Raw genomic sequence first — 12,587 nt, forward strand, 5'->3', positions numbered from 1 at the left:
ATAACCACTCCCCTGCTAGCCTGATTGATGCCTAAATGCTCCCTTGCCAGCCTGATTATCCCTAACTGCCATTCCCTGCAGGCCTAGTCACCCCCAACTTCCCTCCTCTGCAGGCCTGATCACCCCTAACTGTCCTCCCCTGTGGGCCTGATCACCCACAACTGTCCTCTCTTGCAGGCTTGGTCCCTCCCAACTGTCCTCCCCTGCCGGCCATCTTGTGGCAGCCATCTTGTGTCCACATGGGGGTAGCCATCTTGTGTGTTGGGATGAAGGTCAATTTGCATATTATTCTTTTATTATATAGAATATGTAGAATGTGCCTTAAATGGGAAGCATAATCCTATTTAACTTACTATAGTTTTAATTGTAAAGGGAAGAAAAGCTTGTCATCAAACAACAAGAAAGATTTTTTGAATCACTCTGATGTTTGGGGGGAAGGTATTTTATATTTCAATTTCAATGAGAAATTGTGGATGTCAGATATTGTGGCTGAAGGCATCACTCCTCACTCGCATCTACATGGCTCTCCTTTCTGCTGGGTTTCCCTGGACTGTCTTGGATATAACCAAATACTGCAGCCAAACTTGACCACCCCCTACTTTGGAGGCAGGACCTGCTAAGACACACACAGCTCTAACTTCTTTGTCGACACATCCCAGCCACTGTCACCGAGCTTCTAGGCATCATACAGCCACATACATTTTCCACACCGTCCTCTACACTGACATCCATTATGCGTTTTGAAAATGGTTAGTTTTTTCTAAGACTCCTCACATTCCTTCTTTAAGTGCCCTAAGAATCAAAGCTTATCAGAATTTAAAATAAAAGGAAGAACACCTTATGACACAAGCATTTTATTTTACATCTGATTTTGCCTTTCATTAAAATAAGGGGGAGAATAAGTGTCCTCACTTCCAAACATGTCCGTCTGTCCATGGGTCCCAGGCATTTAGCTGAAAGGTAGGTGGTTGTGGACAGGCAAAATTCCCACCACCTCTGCCCAGGAGCCTGGCCAGCATGTGGTTACTGAGACTATGCTTGATGGCAGAGAATGGCCTGCACCTTTCAAATAACCTCTGTTTATACTGGCTTGATTAAAAACCAATTTATTTTATAGTAATAAACCCACTTGAAATACAAGATGTCCCTAGTGAATTTGGAAAATTCAAACTATAAAAAAATACTTGCTGAAAAGTTAGAAAACACAGGCCAAGAAAAATGATGTAAAATCTCACCCTCCCAGCTCACTCTCAGGAATACAGAAACCATGTTGCAATCCTGGCAACAGGACAGTCATTCCAACCCCACACATGGGCACTCCCCTAAGCACTGCAAATGGTTTGGCAGGTTTCATCCATGCACCAGATTAGAAGTGGAATTCTTCTGCTCCCTTGTTCCAGATGGAAAGGCTCAGGGTGGTTACAGACATGGTTTGGCCTCTACTTTATCTGGACGGTTATAAACAGAAGAGATTCAGGCCCAGCATCCAAGTTCCAGAGCCCACAACTGTACACTAGGCCACTACACTCAGGACATCACAGCAGTGTGTACAGCCTCCTGTATTCATTCAGCACTGTACTGTGAACACCCTTAAGAGAGGAGAGACAGATCTGCACAAGTCACCACCATTTTAAAGGGTCCATAGCATCCCATCGAATTCATCGTCATTGTGTTCTTTCATTCCATCATGGGCCTTGCATCTGCAAGTCTTTTCCACAGGCTTATGATCTGCTCTGAATATTAATATTTTGTTTCCTTCTTTTTCATAGAATGTATGCTTCTGCCCTTGTTTACCTAAGTACTTGCTCAAACAATACAGGCCTCAATACAGAGGCAATCGGTATCACTGTCTCCTGAAATATGGACTCAACAGTCTGGATTTAGAGTTGAGACAATAAAGTATATACTTCTCTTGAAATTCCTTTCCCTTTTCTGCCCACATAGAAAGGCCCACAGTTGCCGAAACCGGTTTGGCTGAGTGGACAGAGCATCGGTCTGTGGACTGAAAGGTCCCGGGTTCAATTCCAGTCAAGGGCATGTACATTGGTTGCAGGCACATCCCCAGTAGGGGGTGTGCAGGAGGCAGCTGGTAGATAATTCTCTCTCATCGATGTTTCTAGCTATCTATCTCTCTCCCTTCCTCTCTGCGAAAAAATCAATCAATAAAAAATATATTAAAAAAAGAAAGAAAAAAGAAAGGCCCACAGTTTCTCACGGGGAAACCTTAGACTATTTCCCTTAGCTTAATTTAAGTATGGTGGACAAGTGGGCCTCAGACAGAGGAAACTACTCCCTAACCTAATGGGAGACACTGAAAGTTAGCCTTTCCCTTTATCACATGGGTTTTTACCTCTCCCATGACCTGTAGTTGCTGTAATTCTCACTTTTGAATGATGCCATTTAAACTTCTGGTCAAGCTTGTCATTTATTGAATACAACAAGGATGCCATCTCCCAGGGACACCAGACAGACCTGGACTTTGCAAAACCCCTCCTCCCTGCATGCAGCTCATTCCCCTTTTGCTGCTCCTTCTCTGTCAGATGGGGAGAGTGTCTGGGTCTTGGGACTGGCAGGACTATGCCCCTTAAAAACAGGGAGCAGCCACAAAAAGATAAAGACCTTTGTCTACTCATCCTTTGTAAGATTACAAAGAGGTTCCTTCTCTCTATGGGGGAAACAATACCCTTGTAATTAACTAGTAATTAATAACAAAAGCAGCAAAGGAAAGACCAGACATTCTGGGCATGTTCCCTAAAACATGGGCAGGGATCCAACATAGAGCAGACAGATGCATGCCCAAAAAAGTGGATGACATAGGGACCGTACTTGCCGTCAGTCACACCTGGAGCAGAAGCCACTGGGAAAGGCCACGTAAGCACGGGAAGATCTGGGACACTAACCCCTGAACAAAGAAGTTCGCTCTCTTGGCTCCTGTTGGCACACTTGGCTCATGGTCCTGCTTGGCCCACAGCCATTCAGACCTCCACACTCAAGAGGACTGATGGACTGCAACTAGTCTGGTGTGAAACTGAGCCCCGCTCCAATATGGAGAGGAAACCCGGGACACTGGCTCTGATTTAGCTCTAAAATCTCAGCAACATTTCTTCCAGGACTGGACTAGGGAAATGGGACTCTGAATACCCAGGGCTGTAATTCCACACAAAAAATGAAGCTGCTATATCACATCCTCCTGTACGTGTCTCAGAAAATTCCTTTTCTTGATACTGCAAGGACTTTATCCCCAGCAGTAACCAGGGGAGGCGAGACATGTTTTCTCTGATAACACACATATGCATGTGGGTCGTGTACTTGTCCAATCGTTTCTATGCGATATTCTTAAGAGTGGGATTGCTTAGTCAGTTACATCCTTTTTCTTCAGGGCTGCCAATGTGGTTTGCAGTTTCTGGGGAAGGGCAGGTATACTTGAGTTTTGATTTGTACTATGTATCCTTGTTCTGTAGAAAAGGCCCCTTTTTCTCTTTCCCACCACTGAATAAACTTTTTCCATGGATTTAAGTGCAGTTACACCACTTTTTAGCTGTGTGGCCACCTGTAAGTACTTCCACACATCCATCTCAGAGTTGTAACAAGACAATTAGGAAAAGTGCTGTGTACTGACCAGCCACAGTGGTAAGCCCTCTGCAATGAAAGGGCCCCATTTACCCTACGGGGCACACAGATGCAGAGGTCATCCCATAGAACAGGAGAGAGGAGCCCAAGACTGCCCCTCAATGTGAACATCATACCAACGCGCATGGCACTTACCTCAGGGGCACGGTAGGAAATGCACTGGAAGATCCAGTCCATGGCAGGTGAGTACAAGGGGAGGTAGGATGAGAGCTCCACCCCTTGGACTGCCAGATGGTTCTGTACTGTGTCCCCATGAATCTACAGGAGACCAAAGACACACTTAGTCACGAGGGAAAGGAGCATGAGAAACAGAGCGCATGTAGCTCACAACTGCATGTCTGTGCATATGTGGGTGACACTGACAGAAATGGCCTGGTTTTCCAGGGCTTTTTTTCAAAACTAGGAAAACAAGCAAAGCTTTCCATGTCACTAAGCTGAGCTGCTCAGGAAATGTGCGCTGCACAAAGCAGGAGACCGAGAAGACGGAGCCGCAGGCGTTAGAAAGTCTGATCAACTGGAGATGCCTCCTGTCAACAATGCACCTCAGCTCTGCCTGATGAGCGCCATCAACAGGTTTCAATAGCCTGTGCTGGAGGCCAGTGTGATTTCCAGGGTTTACACATCTAAAGAGCATAAGCAACCTCAACTTTCAGAGCAACTGCTACATCAATTAGCTGTTCTCCTACCTGTTTGAATGTGAGGAGGAAGTCAAAAAAGTTCTTATTTAGACTTTCTTTCAGATGTGGGGCTACTTCCATTCCCACCTGCAGGCAAACAAAATGAAAGAACCCTGACTATGGGTAAAACAGACAGCAAGTAATATACACAGTATGGTGTCGTTTTTGTTAATAAAAAATATACACACAGATGTTGTTATGTACAGGCAGAGAGAAGTCCAGAAAGTTCATTTTTATTCTTTTTTATTTACCTGTTATTCAAATAAACATATACCATTTTCATTAAAAAGCCTTTTAATGAAAGCTCAGAAGCTCTTTTATTTTTTTTTTTAAATATATTTTTATTGATTTCAGAGAGGAAGGGAGAGGGAGAGAGATAGAAGCATCAATGGTGAGAAGGAATCATTGACTGGCTGCCTCTGGCACACCCCCTACTGGGGATCAAGCCCGCAACCCAGGCATGTACCCTTGACCAGAATCAAACCTGGGGCCCTTTAATCCATAGGCTGACGCTCTATCCATTGAGCCAAATCAGCTAGGGCGCACAGAGCTCTTTTTAATAAATAAGGGACAATATTTGCAGTAATCATCTTTGCAGTTTCCCAGATGTAATGAATGTATTTCTGAACAGATGGCCAAATCTGAACAGATGGACAATCAATATACCACTAAGGAGGAATGTACTTCAAGGTTGTGGGTACAATTTTCTCTTCCTCTCTGAAAAGTGATAAACATACATGGATTATGGTATGTAAGAGAGTCAACTGGGACTTCATTGTTGCATTCTTAAAATATATGAATTCATTCTTTGCTATAATCCACTGGTTCCTATGTTCATTATTAAGAAAAAAACTAGCATTTTCAGCTGAAAGAATTTGCTATCAAAGAGAAGGTGGCCAGAGGCTGAGGTTGAGTGAAAGTGTGTAATCTGAGCTATAGAAGGAGCTCATGTGCTTAAAACAAAGTGAAGCATCGCAATGGTCCTTTATGCTGCTCAAACACTCGCTGGCTTTAGCACAAAATCAAGTTCACAAGGAAGTTGCTTTTCTGGGGCCTGGTTTTTGCCAACAGGGACAGCTACTCTCCTCATTCCCCAGAAGCTCCAAGATTAACTAACAGTAGTGAGGATTTCTACTGTAGATGGCTGTGAGGAATTCCTGAGAAGGATTATGCAACTCAAGGGTGTTAAGTTCCAAGGGCAGCTCTATGGCTGTCAGATCCAGTTCTACTATGTTTGGATTCTATAGTCTTTCCTTCCACTTAATTATAACTGAGGAAGAAAATGATGATCTGTTCCATGACAGCAAACACAGGTCCAGTGGACAAGCAGTAACATGGGCTAGAAGGGCCTTGACTGAGAAGAGGCGTTAATCACACTTTCCTCCTCGCCCCTCCCCCCACCCACACCCCCTCACTCAGCTCCACTCATTGCTTTGCTGTTTTGTTTTCCCTTCCCATCAGCCAAATGGACCTGAAAGATTTCTACCTGGAGGAACACTGGCAGTTGCTCATGATTTCCACCCACTGTCCTGTCTCACTGTTGCTGTCTGTGGGGATCATACTTTCAGATCAGGAACTTGGGGCAGAGCAGGACCCAGCCAACCTGAGTTCCAGGGAGGAGTACCAGACGAGTGACCCAAGATGGTTCACTGTGAATCAGCCAGGAGACTCGCTAGAACTACCGGGAAAAGGGATTCCATTCTACAGGGCTTCCTACGTTGAATGATGAAAGCCTGAAGCTGCTATGGGTCACTATGTGGAAATAGCAGCCTCGGAATTCAGTCAATCCAGAGGAAAACTAAGCAGAGGGAGACAGAGCATGAATCTTGGCAATGCTCTAAGGCCCTGGACCTAGCCGTGCCTACACTATGCCGAGACTCTTCAAACCAATCTCTTTTTGCCTGGGTTTTTGCCACTTGCAAACTGTAAGAATTCTTACTGATGTGCACTGTCTCATTCTTTTTGCCAAAAGTTTTTAGGAACTACTCAATCAGGGGAATTAATGCACTGGCTGGTGGGGAGGAAAGGGACCACATCAGCATGTGTCAGAGAAGGCTTGCATGGTAGCCTTGCAAACTCAGACCTAAAGTGACCACAAAGTGTGGTCTGAAATGAAAACGTTTTAATTAAAAAGCAGTTTATGGTGGGTAGTCCTGTCCTATGCCAGTATCTTCCCTGACAAACATCAATTTTTATCTTAACTGAGCCTGCTGTCATTATCTATAACATACCTTTGGAATAATGTTCAGGTAACATGTAACCTCCCTTCTTTCCAGATTCCTCAGGGCACAACTGATGGTCCAGAGCAGAGACCACAAACCCCCTCATTGTTATAAACTGCTGCCTGTTACCTATCCTGCACCCACCTATGTCAAAGATGTACATGTCTATCATTTTACTTTTTATCCAATCCCAGAGGTTTGCTGCTTTGCTTTCTCCTGCTTCTCTAATATATCACCATTGGAATTTATATTTACATCTCCTCCTTTGACCACAATTTATAAAAATAAGTGAAAAACCACCACTCTCCTCCAAAACCGGTTTGGCTCAGTGGATAGAGTGTCGGTCTGCGGACTGAAAGGTCTCAGGTTTGATGCCGGTCAAGGGCCTGTACGTTGGTTGTGGGCACATCCGCAGTAGGGAGTGTGCAGGAGGCAGCTGATCGATGTTTCTATCTCATTGATGTTTCTGACTCTCTATCCCCCTCCCTTCCTCTCTGTAAAAAAAAAAAAAAAAAAAATCAATAAAATTAATTTTTTTAAAAAGAAAAGAAAAACCACCATTCTCCAGAGCATTAGCTCAATGCCTTGAGATTCTGCTTCTGGGCAATTGTAGACATTTGGCTCAAATAAACTCATAAAAGTTCTTTACAGGTTTGAATGTTTCTTAGTTAGCACTGGATTGCTAAAATGATTTCAATAGATACAGTACATTTCATCACCATTCTTCCTGGGACCAGTCTGCAATCTCACAAGAATAAACTCAAACTAAATTAAAGACTTAAATATTAAACTCAAAACTATAAAAATCCCAGCAGAAAGCATAGGCAATAAAATCTCAGATGCTTCTCATAGCAATATTTTTTTCTGATATGTCTCCTCAGGCAAAGGAAAACAAAAGAAAAAAATAAGCAAATGGCACTACATCAAACTAAAGAGTTTTTGCAGAACAAAGGAAACCATAAACAAAATGAAAGACAATCCACTGAATGGGAGAACATGTTCACCGACCGATATATCTGGTAAGGGGTTAGTATCCAAAATTTATAAAGAACTTATAAAACTCAACACCAAAAACAATCCAATTAAAAAATGGGTCAAGGACCTGAATAGACACTGCTCTGAAAAGGACATACACATGGCCAATGGATATATCAAAGATGCTCAATGTCACTATCATCAGAGAGCTGCACATAAAAACCACAATGAGACATCACATCTGTCAGAACGGCTCCCATTAACAAAGCAACAAGGCAACAGACAAGTGCTGGTGAGGACTCGGAGAAAAGGGAACCCTCGTGCACTGCTGGTGGGAATGCAGACTGGTGCAGCCACTGTGGAGAACAGTATGGAGCTGCCTCAAAACAATGAAAATGGAACTACTTTATGGCCCAGCAATTCCACTTCGAGGAATTTATCTGAAGAACCAAAACACTAGTTCAAAAGAATACTAGTATGTACCCTGTGTTCACTGCAGCATTATTTACAGCAGCCAAGATTCAGACACAGCCCAAGTGCCCACCAGGAGATGTGCAGATAAAATGGCTATGGGACCTTTACAGGATGGATACTACTCTGCCATGAAACGGAAGGAAATGTTATCCTTTGTGACAGCATGGATGCATCCGGAGAGCACATGCAAGTGAAATAGCGACAGAGAAAGACAAGCACCACTTGACCTCACTGATATTGGAATCTATGAACAAACTGAGCTAACAAGCAAAACAGAGACAGACTCATAGAGTGCAGGCAGACAGCTCTGGGTTTTTTTTGTTTTGTTTTGTTTTTGTTTTGTTTTGTTTTTTTTGGGGGGGGGATTGAGAAAAAAAGAAAAAAGTGAAGAAACTCATGGACAGGAATAAGTGTGATGACTGGGGGGGTAAGGGAGCGGGTGGAGGTGGAAGAGGAAGGATAAGTAATGACTGGGGGGGAAAGAAAACAGAAGCCCATGCCAACACTGAAGGAGACGGGAGGCTGCCACCTTTGGGAGCGCAGCCATTGAGGGCCTACCCGGCACAGATAGGCCCTGGCGTACACCGACACCAGCGGGTCTCCGATCCCTCGAATCATGCAGGTCAGGCGGGGCAGACATTCTGAGATACCCCTGTCAGAGGCAAAAGAAGGCAGCATTACACCCCACAGGAGAGCTCCCTGGGCTCTCATTTTTAAAATAAAGACAAAGCCAAACTCCCCAAATTCAGGGAGAGGAAGTCAGGTTTTAGAAACAAACCAAGGTCAAATGGTCAGTTTTCTAAGGCTCTGTACCAACAGCCTTTCATTCATGATTCATTCATTCATTGGTTTCTTTCATCTTTACCATTTCCAAGGGCGAGAGTCTAACCTTCACTTTATTCCTGCTGAAGTCACATGTATTTGTCCTCCAGTTATTTCCTGTGGATGGGTACCCCCTGATCTCCCATTATTACGGGGTGGGCAAAATAAAGTTTACAATTGTAATACAAATGAATAATATAAGAATGAAGAAGTAATAATATAAGAATAATCTCTTACTTTGCATACTCACAACTGTAATCCTCCTTTTGTCCACTCTGGTATAGTCCTTAGCACTGCCTGAACATCTGGGACCCCGCACGCCGGCTGGCGCCGGCAGCCCCCAACATGGGAACTGTGCAGTATTTATTATACTTCTCCTGCAAACGGGACTGACGCCCTCTGCGTGGGGCACCTTGCACCAACTAGTGAAGCAAAATAACTGCTCCTTCCACACCAGTGTTGTCCCCAGACAACACAGGCACCCCTAATCCCATCAAGCATGGCTGGTACACTAGATTCTAAGCCCACCGTTGTGGAACCCCGAGTCGGCCACAGCATCAGGGAGGTTACTACCTGTGTGCTACCGAACAGGACTCCGGGTTTCCCAGCGGCTCTGTGACTGCCCTCAAACAATGGCCATGGTGACCCAGAGCAGCCCGGAGCTCCAGGACGAAGGCTCCACTCCTGACGTGGTCTTCACCGCCTGTCTCCACAGCAGAGCGTGGAGGCATGCTGCCATGCTGCTCTGTGGTGCATGCAGCTCACACGCTGCCCAGGACCCTGCTCACCGAGGAGGGAGCTGAGGGCAGACGCCACACAAGGTGCTCAAACCACACAGACCGCAATGGCCGACCAGGATTCATCTGGGTGAGCGAGCCACTCAACCACTTCTCCCAGCTTGAGCTCATTTATCAGTAAAATGAGGATTAAATGGTACCTCTACTCTATTCAATTTTCATTTGGATAAAATAAGAAAGTGCATGGAAGATTTGCATCTAGGTAACCAAATAAGAACAGCGATTATGACATTGCCATGGGGAGAGGGAGCTGATTCTTTGGAAATGTTATGGTTCTGGACATTTAGGAAGAGCCTTACATTTTGGAGAGGAACTTGTTACACTTCAGGATGGATGCTTCCACGTAACTACAAAAGCATTCCGTTAAGAAAGACAATTACAGACGGCACACTCCCAGAGGGGAGAAATAACTACTTATGAGCATAACTAAGTGTATCTTCAGAAGAGAGAGCCACAATGGCTCTTTTCTTTTTTTAAAATATTTTCTTTTATTTTTTTTTTCTATTTCAAGGCTCTTGACATTTATTTCTTTTTTTTGCCCCACTCCCTCCCATACATACCCTCCCTCCCCAGAGTTTTATATCCATTGGTTGTACTTATATGCATGTATACAAGTCCTTCAGTTGATCTATTATCTCCCCCAGATCTCCCTCCCCTCCCCGCTGTAATTTGACAGTCTGCTTGTTGCTTTACTGTCTCTATATCTATCTTTTGGTTCTTCAGTTTATAATGTTCTTTATTATCCATAAATGAGTGCACCCCTATGTTTATAGCAGCACAATCTACAATATCCAGAATTTGGAAACAGCCTAGGTGCCCATCAGCAGATGATTGGATCAAAAAACTATGGTACATCTACACAATGGAATACTATGCTGCCATAAAAAAGAAGGAATTCTCATCATTTGCAGCAACCTGGATGGAATTGGAGAACATCATGCTGAGTGAAATAAGCCAATCAATGAAAGAAAAACACAATGGCTCTTAACAATCAGAGAAATAAGTGAGCTAGTGGCTTGTGGCTTTTGTATTTGGTTTTCAAGGTCTTACAGCTATTTAAAACAAAATTTGGAAAATGTTACATGCTGATTCCTGGTTGCATACTGAAATTCAAACCAGGTATTGAGCGTTTCCAATGAAGATTTACAGAGAAAACCTGAACTGTAGATAACTAAGATTTCAGTGTGTGTTATCAGCCCAGTTCTCTGTTCTCAATACTGGCATTTGTGTAGAGATGCTTGACCCTCTCAAATTGGTGAAACCAGAGAAAACACTTGAAAACAAACCATTTAAATGGAAAGAGTTAATCCCTCACTGGAAAGAAAGGCCTGGTGCACACTGTGGTTAAAGGAAAAAACTGGAAAACTGCTAGAGGAAAGCCAGGGGCCCAAGGCTTCCTAGAATGTGGCAGGCCTGTGCTCACCGCGATGTCACCGTTTCTATTCATGGTGCAAGGCTTTGCTTTCAGCCTCTTTACAATCATCAAAGAAGGATACAATCTTGGAATGAGCTCCCTGATGGAAGCGATCTTGAAAAACCAGTTTAAGCACGTTTCTCTGGCGGTGTCGTTTACATTCTCTGGAGAGAAGTTCCCTGTAATACAAAAGTAATACCCATTAGCCTTCCTAACCCTCAGGATCTGTGACAGCTGCTGGGAGTCCTGGGCCAGGAAAACTAGTGGAGCAGAAAGGGGTGGCTGCCATCCATAGTCTGTATTAGGAAAACAACTGGTGACAATGGGTGCTATCCTAAGGGCCAGGTGCTACTTTGAGTGTTCAGCTCACTAATCCCTCAGCAGCCTTCGAAGGATGGGCCTTTACCATCCTGGGAGCAGAGAAATCCAGCAACCCACCCAAGGCACAGAGCAAGCAGAGGGAAGCGCTGGAATTCAATTCGGGCAGTCGGCTCCACGGCAGACGTGCTTAGCCACTGCTCTAATACTAGTCTTGGTATACCCACCAGTAACATGATAATATTGTAAGAATTCCAGCAGCTTTAGAAACCTGCAACTGTAACATGAGATGTGACCAAAGCCCGTGCTCCAAACAGCACATAGGCCAGACCTGGGGGTGGATCCTCTGAGCACCTTGATCAGGCGAGAAAGCAGCCACTTAGGCTCCAGCTCAGCACTGCCCTCAGACTTGAGTCACTTGTGGCAAAATTGCCAGTTTCTACTGTTATCTCTCCTCTTCCTCTGCAGTGGTAGAACTCTCACTTTTCTGCTGGGCAAACAGTCATGCTTGCAGCTAAGTATGGCCATGTACCCAAGTTCTTGTCCCAGGCCATCAACAGAAGCGCAACCTCTAGGAAACAGCTGTATAAAAAGGAGCTTGACCTTCACTCCTTCATCCTTCCTGCTGGCTGGAATGCAGGTGTAATGGCTGGAACTTCCATAACCATGAGCGCAACAGAGAGAAGTCAGGATCCCTGGTCCTGGGGCTAGCTGTCCCCTAGCCCTGGCCTTCTCAATGTTATTTTGAACTTCTGGGCATAATGACACCCAATACTAATGCTGTCTTACATCTTAATAAGGAATGAAAGTACAGAAATATTAAAAATAGACAACGCCAACACCTCAGCAACGTCAACGCCACTCGCTGCCTCTGCCTGCAACGTCTCCTCCTAAGTGGTTTTTATACAGGTGGGAGCCTGGCCACACCCCTAGATGTGCTATATGCTCAGGATTCTAGCAAAAAGGGAAGAGTTAATTACTTCAGAATATAGCAAAAGAACGTTAGCTGTCTGGCTCTCATCTTGTGCCGTGAGTCATTTTTGCCCTTGGTTCTGCTTTCTGCTGCAATTCAGGGAATCAAATCCCTGTGGAATCAGCAAGAAGATCAACCTCTGAGCACAACAGACCCTACACAACTGCTGATGTTTTGGAATTGCAATCTCAGGTGTTAATCTATTTTGGATACCCTCACATGCTTCATTCATTCCTGAGTTATTGTTCCATTTCCAATGGGAAGAGAAGTTACCATTTTCCCTTA

General features: G+C 44.4%; 1 protein-coding gene across 2 annotated transcripts in view; it reads right to left on the reverse strand.

The window, feature by feature from the left end:
- VPS35L (VPS35 endosomal protein sorting factor like) overlaps positions 1-12,587 on the reverse strand; it is a 143,135-nt gene that overhangs the window by 73,415 nt on the left and 57,133 nt on the right. For both annotated transcript variants that reach the window (XM_084882709.1, XM_084882708.1), the window contains exons 10-14: positions 11,094-11,190; positions 9,897-9,944; positions 8,537-8,630; positions 4,317-4,394; positions 3,766-3,888 (exon numbers count right to left, since the gene is read on the reverse strand). In XM_084882709.1, coding sequence (XP_084738835.1) covers positions 3,766-3,888; positions 4,317-4,394; positions 8,537-8,630; positions 9,897-9,944; positions 11,094-11,190 — 440 coding nt within the window. The remainder of the gene's footprint in view (positions 1-3,765; positions 3,889-4,316; positions 4,395-8,536; positions 8,631-9,896; positions 9,945-11,093; positions 11,191-12,587) is intronic.

Source organism: Pipistrellus hanaki (assembly GCF_964339955.1).
Source record: "Pipistrellus hanaki genome assembly, chromosome: 4".
Taxonomy (NCBI): Eukaryota; Metazoa; Chordata; class Mammalia; order Chiroptera; family Vespertilionidae; genus Pipistrellus; species Pipistrellus hanaki.